The sequence below is a fragment of the Phyllobates terribilis genome, unplaced genomic scaffold (genome assembly GCF_046119375.1).
Source record: "Phyllobates terribilis strain yellow unplaced genomic scaffold, ASM4611937v1 Scaffold_4__5_contigs__length_816908805, whole genome shotgun sequence".
NCBI classification, from domain to species: domain Eukaryota; kingdom Metazoa; phylum Chordata; class Amphibia; order Anura; family Dendrobatidae; genus Phyllobates; species Phyllobates terribilis.
Genome location: NW_027362764.1, coordinates 463849977 through 463867862, shown reverse-complemented (window position 1 = coordinate 463867862; position 17886 = coordinate 463849977). Strand labels below are relative to the sequence as shown.

The 17886-nt window shown below is 42.1% G+C and overlaps 1 protein-coding gene across 4 annotated transcripts in view; it reads right to left on the bottom strand.

The window, feature by feature from the left end:
- The window catches only part of RELCH (RAB11 binding and LisH domain, coiled-coil and HEAT repeat containing), a 175672-nt gene that overhangs the window by 99105 nt on the left and 58681 nt on the right, over positions 1–17886 (bottom strand). For all 4 annotated transcript variants that reach the window (XM_073678653.1, XM_073678655.1, XM_073678657.1 and 1 more), the window contains 6 exons: positions 16470–16772; positions 13823–13898; positions 13481–13576; positions 8004–8116; positions 6267–6357; positions 3434–3505 (listed from right to left, as the gene is read on the bottom strand). In XM_073678653.1, the coding sequence (XP_073534754.1) occupies positions 3434–3505; positions 6267–6357; positions 8004–8116; positions 13481–13576; positions 13823–13898; positions 16470–16772 (751 nt within the window). The remainder of the gene's footprint in view (positions 1–3433; positions 3506–6266; positions 6358–8003; positions 8117–13480; positions 13577–13822; positions 13899–16469; positions 16773–17886) is intronic.

The window sequence follows — 17886 nt, the reverse complement described above, 5'->3', positions numbered from 1 at the left end:
TCGGCGGGGCCCACTCCTCTGTAGGGAGGACTCGGCGGGGCCCACTCCTCTGTAGGGAGGACTTTTTTGCTTTAACAGGCTCTTCGCTTCCCTGCATAGTGAATTAACTGAGTATCCATCAGTGAGCTCCTGCTGAAGGGGAGTTTGTCCCAAAGATTTCCATAGTCCATATCCTTTTATGACTCCACTATAATAAATTGTCATGATATATGCTAAAAGGGGTTGAGCAAAAATGGGATTCATGGGAGTGGAAAAATTAAAACTTTGGCTATGCAAGACAGATTTCTGCTGATTGGCACGGATATAAAGGCTCTTTCACATGGGCTGATGCAAACCGTATGGTAAACAATTAGTAAAATAATAATCTGGTCTCCAAACACTTGGCAGACTATTAGCATTATATTCCCGGCTTACAAAAATAAAAGCGTGTGAAAAAAACCAAAAAGGAACATGTAGTTGATTCCAAGCCCTTTGGCGTTATTTAAATCTAAACAGTCAGACTAATTTGCAATAATAGGATCATTTGAAATGTGAGGAAGGAGATTTGGTGTCACTTGATAATATATAAAAAAAAGTAACTGTGCTTTCAAAGTGATTTTTCAGAATTAGCTGTCCAGTGTGCACATGAGAAATAACACCAATACTGGCCATTATGTGACTTACAGCATATAAAGAGGAAAGCTGCTGAGAAGGCAGGATATATCAGTAACTTGCAATCCACTGTTGATGGGGAGAGGAGATGAGCTGCAGTAATTTCCTAAATAGACAGCACAGAGATGGGAATGCCTGCTCTTCATTCACTTTTTACCTAACGGGGATGAGCTGCAACAGACATTATACACCATAGATGTGTTGATCTGAACCAGTAACGTGGAGGTAGCTGTGGGCGAGGTACTAGTGTTCTACACCCCGGCACTCTACAGCAAAATGGGTGTCCTGGCTGGGTGTGTGCGCTTTAACTGTAAGGGCACTAAGCCAACAGAATACGTGATACCAGTGACTTCGGCTGGCCATGACCAGATGTTATACAGTTCAATGAGGGAGACCACCACTCAAAAACAAAATGTCTTTTACTGAACAAGAACGTGGGGAGGAGTATGTACAGTGGATAGCGGGTCCACTTCATGGACATTTCTCTTAAAACGTAGAACAACTTCATATAGTGGGGGAAATAAGTATTTGATCACTTGCTGTTTTTGTAAGTTTGCCCACTGACAAAGTCATGAACAGTCTATAATTTTAAGGGTAGGTTAATTTTAACATTGAGAGATAGAATATTCAAAAAAAAAAAAATCAAGGAAATCACATTGTATAATTTAGATATTTTTTTTGCATTTTGCAGTGAGAAATAAGTATTTGATTCCTCTGGCAAACAACACTGAATACTTGGTGGCAAAACCCTTGTTGGCAAGCACAGCAGTCAGACATTTTTTGTAGTTGATGATGAGGGTTGGGCACATGTCAGGAGGAATTTTGGTCCACTCCTCTTTGCAGATCATCTCTAAATCATTAAGATTTTGAGGCTGTCTCTTGGCAACTCAGAGCTTCAACTCCCTCCATACGTTTTCTATGGGATTAAGGTCTGGAGACTGGCTAGGCCACTCCATGACCTTAATGTGCTTCTTTTTAAGCCACTCCTTTGCTGCCTTGGCTGTATGTTTTGGGTCATGGTCTTGCTGGAAGACCCAGCCACGACCCATCTTCAATGCTCTTACTGAGGGAAGGAGGTTGTTGGCCAAAATCTCGCGATACTTGACCCCATCCATCTTCCCTTTAGTACGTTGCAGTCGTCATTTCTCCTTTGCAGACAAGCACCCCCAAAGTATAATGTTTCCTTCGCCATGCTTCACGGGTGGGATGATGTTCATAGGGTTGTACTCATCCTTCTTCCTCCAAATATGGCGAGTTGAGTTAATGCCAAAGAGCTCAATTTTTGTCTCATCTGACCACAGCACCTTCTCCCAATAACTCACAGAATCATCCAGGTGTTCACTGGCAAACTTCAGACTGGCCTGCACATGTGCCTTATTGAGCAGGGGGATCTTGCGGGCACTGCAGGATTTTAAACCTTTAAGGCGTAATGTGTTACCAATGGTTTTCTTGGTGACTGTGGTCCCAGCTGCTTTGAGATCATTAACAAGTTCACCCCGTGTAGTTTTAGGCTGATCTCTCACTTTCCTCATAGTCAAGGATACCCCACGAGGTGAGATTTTGCATGGTGTCCCAGATCGATGTCGATTGACAGTCATTTTGTATTTCTTCCATTTTTTTTACTATTGCACCAACAGTTGTCTCCTTCTCACTCACCCAGCATCTTACTTATGGTTTTGTAGCCCATTCCAGCTTTGTGCAAGTCTATTATCTTGTCCCTGACATCCTTAGAAAGCTCTTTGCTATAGCCAATGTTGTAGAGGTTAGAGTCTGATTAATTGAGTCTGTAGACAGGAGTCTTTTATACAGGTGACTATGTAAGATAGCTGTCTTTAATGCAGGTAACGAGTTGATTAGGAGTGTCTAACTGGTCTGTAGGAGCCAGAACGCAATGGTTTGTAGGGGTTCAAATACTTATTTCTCACTGCAAAATGCAAATAAATTTATTTAATTTATACGATGTGATTTTCTTGAATTTTTTTTGAATATTCTATTTCTCAATGTTAAAATTAACCTACCCTTAAAATTATAAACTGTTCATGTCTTTGTCAATGGGCAAACTTACAAAAACAGCAAGGGATCAAATACTTATTTCCCCCACTGTACACATTCCATTCCTTCCTGAGCTCACTCCGCTCTCTTTCAGTTGGCCTCTCTCTAGCTTCTCCACCACCCAGCACAACACTTCAGGAGCTTCCCTGGTCTCCTATGACAGTACCGGTAAGCGAGTCCAATTCCTCAATCCGCGGTTCGATGTCCTTTTCCCCTTAGGGAAATGGCAGTTACTTAGCTTCTCTGCTTGCAGACGCCTTGGAACTACCTCACGGGGCACTCTCTCTTTGTCCTGCTTTCCTTCTCAGCACTGCTCCATCACTTGACTGTTAGATAACTCCGTACCGTCTCACTAGGCTTCCTATCCCAGACCTAATCTCTGGAGAATCACTCACTCCTCTGGATCACACTATCCTTTGCCTCAGTCTCCGCTCACTTTAGGGACACCCAATTCATGGGGCTCTGCTGACTAGTCAGAGCAAAGGTCTGCTCTAGCTGCAAGCTGGTCCCTATCTGCCTTCCTGACAGGAAACTGTCTCTGTCTCTTAACTTTAGCCCCTTCCACTCTGTGCTAGTCCCAACCATTAACTCTACCTGTCCTTATCAACTACCTGTGGCGGGGCAGAACACAACTTATCACTAAGCCATCACGAGCCATACGCGAAGCGAGAGCCCACGAGCCATACGCGGAGCGAGAGCCCCTTAAGGTAGGAGCTGTAGCAACACTTACAGGGAGGTACGGCGCTAGATCTCCACATGACTCTGCCACAAGCAGTCTTCTTTCCGGGTATTTGTGATTGATCTGGAAGACAGCATAACAAATATATCGTTAACAATGAATAGAAATGAAGATGAAAAAAAATTCTGTGAGGGCCTAGTAGGCAGCTAAAACAAAAAATAACTAAAGTGGCATTTCTATCTGCAGGAGCCTCCACTGAATCCATCTTATTTTAGATGGAATAAACTAATAAAGATGACCTCTACATACGCCTTGTATGTTCACACTAATACATCGAATGACACAAACGTACAAGTATGTACAGTAATGCAGATTGCAGCAGTATTTCAGATATTTTTAACCCATTGAGTCTCCAGCTATTTCGAGTCTTGAGGACCCGGCATTTTTTTTTGCCTCACTACATTGCAGAAATTATTAGAGTCAGGAAAAAACCCTTTCAGTATTCAGTATGCATAGCCATGTACAAGTCCGCATGGCTGATATTTAACACGTTCCATTAGTCTTAAAAATACAATTTTGAATTGGAGACACATGTAAGTTTATTGCTCTTTAAAAAAAAAAGTTAATCTTGGTTTTTGCTTTTGCACAACATGGTTAGGGCTTATTCACATCATGCAGTGAAAACTATACCAAAAATTATGGGATACATTATTTTAACACGTGTTTTCCTCCCTGACATTTATTGTGAGGTGTCTGTCCCTGCAGTATGACTGACTAGACAGCTTCAGACATGCCCCCAACTAGTAACACCTAGATGTCAATATATTCAGAATGGGACAATGCAGAGTTATAAGAGAGGCTCCATTACATGCAGAACAGAAGTATGTACTAAAATAGACGTATCGGGAGAGCAGACAGCGCCACAGAATGACAACACTCCATACTATCTGCATCTACATACAGGTGCATCTCACAAAATTAGAATATCATCATAAAGTTAATTTATTTCAGTTCTTCAATACAAAAAGTGAAACTCCTATATCATATAGAGTCATTACAAACAGAGTGATCTATTTCAAGTGTTTATTTCTGTTAATGTTGATGATTATGGCTTACAGCCAATGAAAACACAAAAGTCATTATCTCAGTAAATTAGAATACTTTATAACAGCTTGGAAAATGTTTTTAAAATCCAGAATGTTGGCCTACTGAAATGTATGTTCAGTAAATGCACTCAATACTTGGTCGGGCTCCTTTTTGAATCAATTATTATATTATTATATTATTTATTATTATAGCGCCATTTATTCCATGGCGCTTTACATGTGAAAAAGGGGTATAATACAAGAACAATTACAATAATCTTGAACACAATGTGACAGCGACTGGTACAGGAGGAGCGAGGACCCTGCCCGCGAGGGCTGACAATCTACAAGGGATGGGTGAGGGTACAGTAGGTGAGGGGAGAGCTGGTTGTGCAGCGGTATGGTGGAGCGGTGGTTACTGCAGGTTGTAGGCTTGTCAGAAGAGGTGGGTCTTCAGGTTCCTTTTGAAGGTTTCCACGGTAGGTGAGAGTCTGATACGTTGGGGTAGAGAGTTCCAGAGTAGGGAAAAAGCACGGGAGAAATCTTGTATACGGTTGTGGGAGGAGGAGATAAGAGGGGAGTAGAGAAGGAGATCTTGTGAGGATCGGAGGTTGCGTGCAGGTATGTAACGGGAGACTAGGTCGGAGATATATGGAGGAGACAGGTTGTGAATGGCTTTGTATGTCATGGTTAGGGTTTTGAACTGGAGTCTCTGAGCAATGGGGAGCCAGTGAAGAGATTGACAGAGAGGAGAGGCCGGGGAATAGCGGGGGGACAGGTGGATTAGTCGAGCAGCATCAATTACTGCATCAATGCGGCGTGGCATGGAGGCGATCAGCCTGTGGCACTGCTGAGGTGTTATGGAAGCCCAGATGGCTTTGATAGCGGCCTTCAGCTCGTCTGCATTGTTGGGTCTGGTGTCTCATCTTCCTCTTGACAATATCCCATAGATTCTCTATGGGGTTAAGGTCAGGTGAGTTTGCTGGCCAATCAAGCGCAGTGATACTGTTGTTTTTAAACCAGGTATTGGTACTTTTGGCAGTGTGGACAGGGGCCAAGTCCTGCTGGAGAATGAAATTTCCATCTCCAAAAAGCTTGTCGGCAGAGGGAAGCATTAAGTGCTCTAAAATTTCCTGGTAGACGGCTGTGCTGACTTTGGTCTTGATAAAACACAGTGGACCTACACCAGCAGATGACATGGCTCCCCAAACCATCACTGATTGTGGAAACTTCACACTAGACCTCAAGCAGCTTGGATTGTGGCCTCTCCACTCTTCCTCCAGACTCTGGGACCTTGATTTCCAAATGAAAATTGGAACTCTGGGACCTTGTGGAGTGTGTCAATGACTGCCTTCTGGACATCTGTCAAGTCAGCAGTCTTCCCCATGATTGTGGAGCCTACTGAAACAGACTAAGGGAACTTTTTAAACACTTATGAAGCCTTTGCAGGTGTTTTTGTTAATTATTTTGATTTACTGAGATAATGACTTGTGTTTTCATTGGCTGTAAGCCATAATCATCAACATTAACAGAAATAAACACTTGAAATGGATCACTCTGTTTGTAATGACTCTATACAATATGTGAGCTTCACTTTTTTGTATTGAAGAACTGAAATAAATTAACTTTTTGATGATATTCTAATTTAGTGAGATGCACCTGTAAAAGATTAATCCGCCGCTCCTAGAGTTGTAAAGGCATGGAATTATACACCTTAGTCAATATAAGGGACATGTATCAAGAAGCAAAGTTCGATGAACCTTAGCCTGCAGAGACTAACAGCCAAATGGTATACCTACTTGTTCCCAACATTGTGGCAAAAGTTCTGCTTCAACTCGAGTTGGTCCAACATGGCGAGCAAAAGCCACACATCCGGTTAAAATCATCTGCCTACAGCAAGACAAAGACAGACAGAACACATCGCATACATATTATTTATAAAAGATCGGATACTGAAGACCCACTTTCACGATGCATCTCCTAACCAATTATAGAGAATTGTTCTTTACTTAGCAAACTAGCAGATCCAAGCCCAACGAATTTATTGGTGTCCGGAGGACTGTAAAAACTTAAAGGGACCACTGAAGAAAAAAAAACGTGTGAGGTATTCAGCATGTGGACCTAGCAATAAATTTAGTATGTTAGATTTAAAGGGATTTTCTGCTTAGGACAAGCACCATTTGTTAGTCAAAAAGCTGATCTAACAGTGTCCCCCTACAGGAACCCCCATCAGTAGTAAACTGTGGGGAAAAAGTTTTGGCACCAACAAAGGAGAAATTAAGCATTCTCATGAATTGGTTGTCTGTGGCAAGCAGACAGGAAAGGTCCGCCAGGCCAAGAGAATCTCATTATAATCTGGCCAAGAGAGGAGCATCCTAATAAAGTGCATGGAATAGGTTTAATAAACTGGACAGTTCCTTTAATGTACATTATGCCAAAGTCTTTTAGACTGTTCTTTTTGTGCTGGTGCCCCCCCAGGGCTCAATAGCAGGCAAGTACACTAACGTTTTCGGTTTGTGTGTAGAAAGGGATTTGTGCTAATTATATATAATATATAACAGATACTGCAAATAGTTGCTTATCTATGGGGGGTCCGGTCCCAAGACCCTCACAACCACAGAAAATACCACTCGGATGTTCACAGTTCTTGTATGCATCCTGTACAGAGCTCTGTATGGACTCAATAATAAGTCTAAGGGTATGTGCCCACGATTAGGAGCTGCTGCGGGTTTGACATTGCGTGTCTATGCAGCATCAAACCCGCAGCATCCAGATGTCACAGCATAGTGGATGGGATTTCCAGAAATCCCATGTCCACTATGCGTCTCTGTACACTTATGGATCACCCACAGAAACTGACATGCGGCGCGGCTTTCAGACTTGCAGCATGTCAATTTCTTTTGTGGGTCCGCATGTGGACTTTCCCCATTGATTATCATCTATGAGGAAAGTCCGCATGTGAAAAAAAAAAAATGGCACCACTCATTTGCATAATGAGCGGAAGCCGCGTGGCTATTCCGCAGTGTCGGGGCTCCTGACTGTCTGCACAGCCCCTTAGGGTCTGTGCACTCCATCTCTCACAGCTGTGTATGGACCCACAGACTTACTATTAAGCCTGTATACTATTCTGTAAGTCTATGAGTCCATACACAGCTCAGGAAGGTGGATATACAGATCCTTAGACTTATTGAGTCCCCACAGTGCTATGTGCAGGCTGCAGACAAGAGCTTTGCACTTTAGAGTGGCATTTTGTGCAATTAGTGGTGGTCTCAGGAACCAAACCCCCACCAATCAGCAGCTATTTGCAGTGTCTTATGTATAAAAACTTGCATAATGACAGTTACACTTTAACACAAAACCCTAATAGATGCGGTGTGTAACCCTCCTGCTGATCTGCCAAGAAAGGAAGAAGAGTGGGAAAAATAGGCTGCTCCTGTTCATATGTACATCATACTAGATGAGCGATCAGGGACAATCATTGTGTCCACACCATTTATGTGTCCACCCTGTAGAGCAGGCCATGAATGAAACCATACCTCTGCTCATCGTCTGGACGCTTTATTAAATTAAACAGAATATGCAGGAGCTGGTCTCTCTCTTTAGGCTCTGGGTGGAGGCAAGCGGTGCACAGTATCAATGGAATCAATTCCTGTTTATCAAGGGAAGAAAAAGCAGAAGTATAAATACAACCGAAGCAGAAAACACCACAAATAATTCACATTTAATCTGACATACACCGATTGAAAAGTAAAGTCACTGGAACATATGGGTTGATGAGCATAAACCTTGTGCCCGTACTTTGTGGGAGTACAAAGGTTGTTACACAAAAGCCAAGTTCAGAGGTTATTATTTTAGCCAAAAACAAGAATGGATCAGAGGAAGCAAAGAAAGAGACCGAAAAATAGAGGAACAAAAAGAACTAAAAGATGCAAAGAAGGTTAGCTGTGTGATTGCCTCAAGGGCTGAAAAAGAACAGGATATATTTAGGATTTTACTATACCATGACCGATGATATATACAGTACAGACCAAAAGTTTGGACACACCTTCTCATTTAAAGATTTTTCTGTATTTTCATGACTATGAAAATTGTACATTCACACTGAAGGCATCAAAACTATGAATGAACACATGTGGAATTATATACTTAACAAAAAAGTGTGAAACAACTGAAAATAGGTCTTATATTCTAGGTTCTTCAAAGTAGCCACCTTTCACTTTGATGACAGCTTTGCACACTCTTGGCATTCTCTTGATGAGCTTCAAGAGGTAGTCACCGGAAATGGTCTTCTAACAATCTTGAAGGAGTTCCCAGAGATGCTTAGCACTGGTTGGCCCTTTTGCCTTCACTCTGCGGTCCAGCTCACCCCAAACCATCTCGATTGGGTTCAGGTCTGGTGACTGTGGAGGCCAGGTCATCTGGCGTAGCACCCCATCACTCCACTTCTTGGTCAAATAGCCCTTACTCAGCCTGGAGGTGTATTTTGGGTCATTGTCCTGTTGAAAAATAAATGATGGTCCAACTAAACGCAAACCGGATGGAATAGCATGCCGCTGCAAGATGCTGTGGTAGCCATGCTGGTTCAGTATGCCTTCAATTTTGATTAAATCCCCAACAGTGTCACCAGCAAAGCACCCCACACCATCACACCTCCTCCTCCATGCTTCACGGTGGGAACCAGGCATGTAGAGTCCATCCGTTCACCTTTTCTGCGTCGCACAAAGACACGGTGGTTGGAACCAAAGATCTCAAATTTGGACTCATCAGACCAAAGCACAGATTTCCACTGGTCTAATGTCCATTCCTTGTGTTGTATAGCACAAACAAGTCTCTTCTGCTTGTTGCCTGTCCTTAGCAGTGGTTTCGTAGCAGCTATTTTACCATGAAGGTCTGCTGCACAAAGTCTCCTCTTAACAGTTGTTGAAGAGATGTGTCTGCTGCTAGAACTCTGTGTGGCATTGACCTGGTCTCTAATCTGAGCTGCTGTTAACCTGCGATTTCTGAGGCTGGTGACTCGGATAAACTTATCCTCAGAAGCAGAGGTGACTCTTGGTCTTCCTTTCTTGGGGCGGTCCTCATGTGAGCCAGTTTCTTTGTAGCGCTTGATGGTTTTTGCAACTGCAATTGGGGATACTTTCAAAGTTTTCCCAATTTTTCGCACTGACTGACCTTCATTTCTTAAAGTAATGATGGCCACTTGTTTTTCTTTAATTAGCTGCATTTTTCTTGCCATAATACAAATTCTAACAGTCTATTCAGTAGGACTATCAGCTGTGTATCCACCTGACTTCTGCACAACACAACTGATGGTCCCAACCCCATTTATAAGGCAAGAAATCCCACTTATTAAACCTGACAGGGCACACCTGTGAAGTGAAAACCATTTCCGGTGACTACCTCTTGAAGCTCATCAAGAGAATGCCAACAGTGTGCAAAGCGGTCATCAAAGCAAAAGATGGCTACTTTGAAGAACCTAGAATATAAGACATATTTTCAGTTGTTTCACACTTTTTTGTTAAGCATATAATTTCACATGTGTTAAATCATAGTTTTGATGCCTTCAGTGTGAATGTACAATTTTCATAGTCATGAAAATACAGAAAAATCTTTAAATGAGAAGGTGTGTCCAAACTTTTGGTCTGTACTGTATATGTAAGAGTTATAGAATCTAGCTTTCATAAACATCTATACAAAACGCAGGAAAAAAGACCCTCCAAATTCTAAACTGTGGTTTTTAAAGGGAATCTGTCACAAGGCTTTTGCTATGTAATCTGACAGCAGCATGATACAGGAGCAGAGATCCGGATTGAAGCAAAGTATCACTTACTTTACTGGGTGCTGCACTATTGATTAATCCCTATTTATCTGCCGCAGATCCAGCAGTTCCCTGAATGCTGAGCCTTGTAAAACCCCGCCCCCACCACTGATTGGCAGCGTTCTGTGTACACTGTGCATAGGCAGAAAGCTGCTAATCAGTGGTGTTGGTCAGTTAAACAGAGCAAGGCACAAGATAACTAGTCCTCTAGTGATAAACTTCCAATAATAAAACACTGATTTTATTGAAACTACAATGAGCGGCCCAGTAAGTGACACATCCCTGGAATCAGGAACATAAAATACTGCTCTCAGATTGGCTAGCAAAAATCTGGTGCCAGATTCCCTTTCAGAGTCTGTACTTCTGTGTAAGACTATACTATAAGGGCAGGGTCTTTTCCCGCTTAGTAGCAGGCTCTGGGTTGGCAAGCTGTAATGGTCTGAATACTTGTTCTGATACTTTCTCCTAATGCCATCCCAAACAGAATGATGAACTATCCCAGCCCTCTCTGTACATGCCTGCACACATCTGTAGGATTAGTGTGGGAATGTGAGCAGAACACCATAAGCACACTGCATACGGGGGAGGCGGCAATGGATCCTGAGGGGGTAAGACTGCCAGCCATTCACTACCAAAAGGCATCAGTCAAAACTATACTAATCCACCTCATTGCCCTACGCCACCAGGAAAGCCGGCATGTGTCATCCGTAAAGGACCTGTTTAAATCAAATGTTTATGCTAACACATTTTTATTTGCATACCACTATAAATATATTAAAAAAAATCCAAAAATCTTGCAATTTTCACCCAGGCCACTAAAGCTTAATGTTAGTCTGATAAATGATCTATACAGAATACAAGTTTTCAACAGACTCCTTAACATTACAGGCAGGATTATCAGCTACATATGATCCACCATTAACAAAAAAAGTGATGGACACAAATCATCCCCACAAGTGATGGACACAGATCATCCCCACAAGTGATGGACACAGATCATCCCCACAAGTGATGGACACAGAGCATCCCCACAAGTGATGGACACAGAGCATCCCCACAAGTGATGGACACAGAGCATCCCCACAAGTGATGGACACAGAGCATCCCCACAAGTGATGGACACAGAGCATCCCCACAAGTGATGGACACAGAGCATCCCCACAAGTGATGGACACAGAGCATCCCCACAAGTGATGGACACAGAGCATCCCCACACCTTCACAATATATAAAAGTCAATAAGTCAGAGCTTGTCACTAGCTGGCTGTGGTTCATGTCGCTGCTGTAAAGCACATTTCTAAATGAAGCTTAGACAACATGACAGACCCCATAATCATGGATAGAAAAAATATACAATCAAGGTCAGAAAAAAAACAGAGAAAATATATATGGTTTACTAGTTAGTCTTAGATTTCACAAAATTAAGTGGCACATTCCCTTTATACAGGAGACGAAAAGTAACAGCAGCTTGATAAGGGGAAGCAAGAGACAATGATTGTAACATTTACGGTCACCTTTTTGAGCTACTGACAGACTAACCCAGGGGATATGTTGTAGTGATTTTGAAAAAAATCAAAACTAAAGTTTACAGTTTAGCTTCAGGAGATCTCAAATTTGCATCCAAAAAACACAAAACAAAAATTAGCAGATTGTCTCTAATAACCTGTCCAAAACCAATCAGAACCGCTGCCTGGCCATGTATAGTAATACATAGAGCCATCTTGTGCTGCCACCTAGTGACCTAAATCACTCACAGCATATCCAATGCTTAAAGTATAGTACACCAGACTGCTCACAGAAATATGCGAAAAATCACAGATTTTACTAATAACTGTTAAAGGACACAAATAATATTAGTAGAAAAGGCCACCAACAAAACACTTTTTCACTGGTGTAGAAGTATAAATAGTGATTTATTTAGCAAGAATAGAAGGGGGGGATTTTTTTACAACTATATAATTCTCAAGCTGCATGGAAAAACAGAACACATGTATTATTATTCCTATATGTCCTTTTTATGCTTAGCCCCTATCTTTGCCCCTACCTAACCGCCATTTTGCATCCCTCCAGGTGCCAACCTACACAGTTAGGTAAGGGCAAATATAGGGACTATGGAGAAAAAGGGACAAATATGGCCCTTTCTTTACATCCATGAATAATAATACATGTGTTATGTTTTCCAGTGTATCTTGGGATTATGGTATCTCTAATTACAGCTGTAACAGCTCCTGAAAAAAACCCTCCCCTACCTTCAATTCTTATGAAATAACTCACTATTATTACTTATACACCAGTAAAAAAAAACATTTGTTGGTGGTCTTTTCTACTAATATTATTTGTCCATTAATAGTTATTAATAAAATATGTGATTGAGGTATATTTCTGTGCGCCGCCTAGTGGTCTACAAGAGATCTACATCACGTCCTGCATCACAGCAGAGCTCAACTACAGTTTTTAATTAGTCACTGTAGCTCCAATGTGGCCAATGCAAGGACTACACAGGGGCCCATGGTGGCACAGCCATCGAGCTGCAACATTTTAGCATCCCTATTACAGCTGCAATCATACTGAATCTAACGTTTCACCACAAGGAGAGGGCATAAACTAAATTATACATATCCTCCCTTGCAATGCTTGAACTAAACTGCACCATACTTACAGAGTGTGAACACAACCTAGCAAAAGATGTTAGGGATTTTATATTAAGCTGTAAAAATACATTTCATTAATAAGTAGGTTGTGTGTAAAAGGGAAAAATGGTCCCCGACATGTATATATTACAGCATAGTAATTGGACTTCGGCTCCATTAGCCAGACTGGACAAACTCGGCAATACAATGAACAGAAGGGCAACAACACAGAGATGTTCAGAAATACTAGCAACAAGAATGCAGCTAGGACTCGGTTCTCATATATGCTTAGGACATATATGCGGGAAGTGGATGTGACCAAGATGATCGGAATACTCTCACTACTGTCACTGCTTGATGGACAGACGGAAAGGACACGGGTACTATATTCTGGAAAGCACGGGGGGATATGCCGGGGATGTCATGCTGTGCTACTAACTCACCTGGCAGAGATGCATAACCATTTTCTAGAAGCAGATGCATGCACAAAAATAAAACTGTCAACTGAATTAATGTTCCACATACAGCTTGGAAACTAATTATAAAGCAGTGAAATGGAAGTGGTTTACCTCTCTCTTTGCAAGCAGCACATTTGGGACAATATGAGGCAAGCAGCGGCCCAGCATCAGCATGACCCCATTCTCACTGTCTGCAATCCTGGACACCTGCAAATCAGGCATTTACTGTCAGCTTTGATTCAAATCTACATATAGATACATATATGTGTTCTACATATATCCTAAAGGGAGATTTATATTAAAAGAAAGACCCCCCCACCCTGTAACGCACTAAAATAATGAACTTAACTGCCGCAAATTTATAAAAAAGAACACCCAGGCTGATCAGTCATTTAGCGGGTAAGTACTGAAAAATAGGTAACAAATATATAAAAACATACAAAGGTTTCTCACCTCTGAGCCTAAACGACTGTCAGACGACATGCGGCAGAAAGAAAGAAGAGCTTGATGAAAGGCTGGAGACAGTTTCCTGTTGGAAAAGATAGAGAAAGTTACTTGCTGCTGATCGTGTACATAAATGTAAGGTGCACCCCCTACAGCTGCTGCTGAAATGCTGATGAGACTCTCTGGGAGCATTGTTAGTACTGTACATGCAGAGTAAGATCCATATGAAGAACTATCAGGCACATCAGCCAAACATGACCCTGCAGCTGGTACATGGGGTTTTCACAATTGTGATGAAAATCACTCTAAAAGTTATTTGCTATAACAATGACCATTAATTAAAGGGAACCTGTCACCAGAATTTTCCCATATTACTTACGGCCACCACCTTTCAGCCCCATGTGACGGCATTCTATAATGGTGTATGTATGACTCCAATGCACCCTGTAAGGCAAAAAAACACCTTTAATTATACTCACCTATGGGACGGCGCGGTCCGATTGGAGTCGCTGGTGTTGGTCCGGTGCCTCCTCTCTTCTTGCGACTCTGTCCTACTTCTCTGCTTCGTGTGGAGGACTCATCCTAGATCATTAACAGTATCATTAACAGTGTTCCCCTTTGCGCTCCTGCACAGGCGCACTTCTCTCTGCCCTAACAAGGGCAGAGCAAAGTACTGTTCTGCGCATGCGCACGGAAAGGCCAAGGGACGGTGGCGCATGCACATTACAGCACTTTACTTTGCCCTCGTTGCAGAAAATGTCCTAGTAACAGCTATTCCACTGCACCTCAGTTTTATTTATTCATTCCTTCATTTTGGATGGAGTCATTTTTATGAATATTTTCTAATAAAGCTGCCATTTTAAAATTTTCCTGTTTCCTCGGATCCTGGAGCTGGATACCTCTTTGTTTTCTTCAGTATTGTTGACGTCTGGTCAGGACGAATTTCTGTGCTCCATACTTCGGATTGCACAGGTGAGCTGGCTGAAACTTTTCATATACTAATTTTTTTTGCGAATTGGAGTCATATATACACCATTATACAGGGTGGGTCATTTATATGGATGCACCTAAATTAAATGGGAATGGCTGGCGATATCAACTTCCTGTTTGTGGCAAATTAGTATATGGGAGAGGGAAAACTTTTCCAGATGGGTGGTGACCATGGCGGCCATTTTGAAGTCGGCCATTTTGGACCCAGCTTTATGTTTTTCCAATGGGAAGAGGGTCATGTGACACATCAAACTTATTGAGAATGCTGCACATCTCGTATTTTCACAGAATAGACAATTGCCTTCAGATGACCCCAAAGATAAAAGTCTAAGGGGGTCAGATCGGGAGACCTTGGTGGCCTTTCAACTGGCCCACGACGACCAATCCACTTTCCAGGAAACTGTTCATGTAGGAATGCTTGGACCTGACACCCATAATGTGGTGGTGCACCATCTTGTTGGAAAAACTCAGGGAACGTGCCATCTTCAGTGCATAAAGAGGGCAACACATCATCATGTAGCAATTTCCGATATCCAGTGGCATTGAGGTTTCCACTGATGAAGAATGGCCCCACTATCTTTGTACCCCATATACCACACCATACCATCAAGATACAAGATGTGCAGCATCTGAAACAACGGATGCTGGAAGCCTGTGCTAGCATTTCTTCTGCGATGTTGCTATCAGTATGTCAAGAGTGGGAGAAGAGGGTTGCATTGACAATCCAACACAATGGGCAGCACTTTGAACACATTTTATAAGTGGTCATAAACTTGTAAAAAACTCATGAAAGAATAAAGTTACGTTAAAACCAAGCACACCATTGTTTTTGTTATGAAATTCTCAAGAAGTTTGATGTGTCACATGACCCTCTTCCCATTGAAAAAAATAAAGCTGGGTCCAAAATGGTGCACTGCGCCGCAGGGTTCTATTACTCAGGCGCTGGGGAGTCACTGTCACTTCCCGGCAACTGCGCAATAGAGACCTGCGGTGCAGAGCACTGGGAGATGGGCTGGGGTGAAGCAAAGCGCGCTTTATGTGAGCGGCGCTTTGCGCATGCCCGGGAAGTCAGGGAGCACAGTGCACATCACAGGGCCCTGTGACGTGTAGGGGAGGGAGGGATATGATAATTAAGCATACAGGCATGGATTTGGGGGAATAACAAGCACATAGGCGGGGATTGCTTGGCGTTCCCCGGACACCAAGCCTGTATATAATAGAATTGATTAAAGCGCTTTTCTCTGCAATCAGACCTCTACTATGGGCCATACAGGTATGTATAGATTTACTTTTCTACACCCCGTATGGCCATAGTAGAGGTCTGATATCTTCAAAGTGGTGACAGATTCCCTTTAATACCAAATATAGATTATGTTGTGCATTAGGACAAAGTTTGTGATCACTCAAGCAGCAGCAGCTATAAAGGAAATCGGACCCAAAACGCTCCTATATACCTAAAACAACAAACCAAGCAGGTGCTCACACTCCCAGATGCTGCTTAGATATTGGGTGTTTTGGCTGCAGCAAAGACGTCACATTGACCCTGTGCATCACCCCTTCAGCCAATCACCGAGCTCAGTGGCTCGTGCAGTCTACTGATCAGATGAGAGTGGAAAACGGTTTTAACAGGTTTTTTTTCAAACTTTAAATTCAATTAGGAATTTACCGATTGGGCTGATCAAACTGGACCCCATCTTTGAGAGGAGGTGTATACAGCAGGGTTTTCTTGCTAATTTTTGACAGGTCAGGGCTAGGTGGAATTTCTTGCGACAGCGGAAAATCTGTTTTGGTGTCCTGCACAGCCTGACATTCTTCAGCTTTTTCGCATTTCGTGACACTTTCTGTTGTTCTGATATCTATGTAGTGGTCGCTTTCTTCTGAAGTCTGGCTCTGGAGTCTGGCAGGAGGAGCCCCCTGGGATGAGGGAGTAACTTCTGGTACATGGCTCGATCGCAGAGTTTCTATTTCTCTAAAATCAAAATGAAATGTTTTAGCACAAACAACAAAACTTCCTAGCTACAACCCCAATATCAAAAATGTTGTGCCGATGTGTAAAATGTAAAAAAAACACAAGAATGCAAGGACTTGGAAATCACTTATAGCCATCTTTTGTTCACAATACAACTTAGAACACAGATCAGAAGTTGAAAATTAGACATTTCTTCTTTTCATTTGAAAAAACAAACCCTCATCTAGAAATTGATGGTAGAAACACATCTAAAAAAAAAAAAGTTTGGACAGGAAGAGACTGGAAAAATTAGAGGTGCTAATGAAAAACACCTGGAGGGTCGATTTTCAACCAAGTCACATGACTATGTATAAAAAAAACATGTTAGAGAGGCAGAGTCTCTCAGAAGCAAAGATGGTCAGAGGTTCACCAACTATGAACAACTGCATGTAAAAATTGGCAAACTATTCCAGAAAAAAAAAGTTACTCAATGAAAAATTGCAAATACTTTGAATTTCCCACCACCCACAGTATAATATCAAAAGATTGAGATTCTGGAGAGAAAAAAATTTGCAAAAGGAACAAGACAGATATTGGATACTCGTGAAATACGGACAATCATGCGGCACTTTATTAACAGGTATAATTTAGTCGTGCTAATTACTGCATGGGATCAGGAACACTTCCAGAAATCATTTTATATAAACAGTTCGCCGTGCAGTCCACAAATGCAAATTAAACTATCAAACTGAGAAGCCATATATTAACAATCCAGAAACGCTGCCGTCTTCTATGGGCCAAAGATCATTTCAAATGGATCAAGGCAAAATGGAAAACTGTTCTGTGATCAGATGAATCAAAATTTCTTTATGGAAACCATGGACGCTGTGTCCTGTGGACTCAAGAGGAGAAGGACCATCCAGCTGCTTGTCAGTGTACAGTTCAAAACCTTGCGTCTCTGATGGTAAGGGGCAGCATCTGTGCCTATAGTATGGGCAGCTTACCCATCATGAAAGGCACCATCAATGCTGAGCATCATATAGAGGTTTTAGAACATACATGCCAAAATCTGGCTTGTGGGCCAAATCTGGCCCGCAAGATGGTTTTATTTGGTCAGTGACAACATAACCACCAA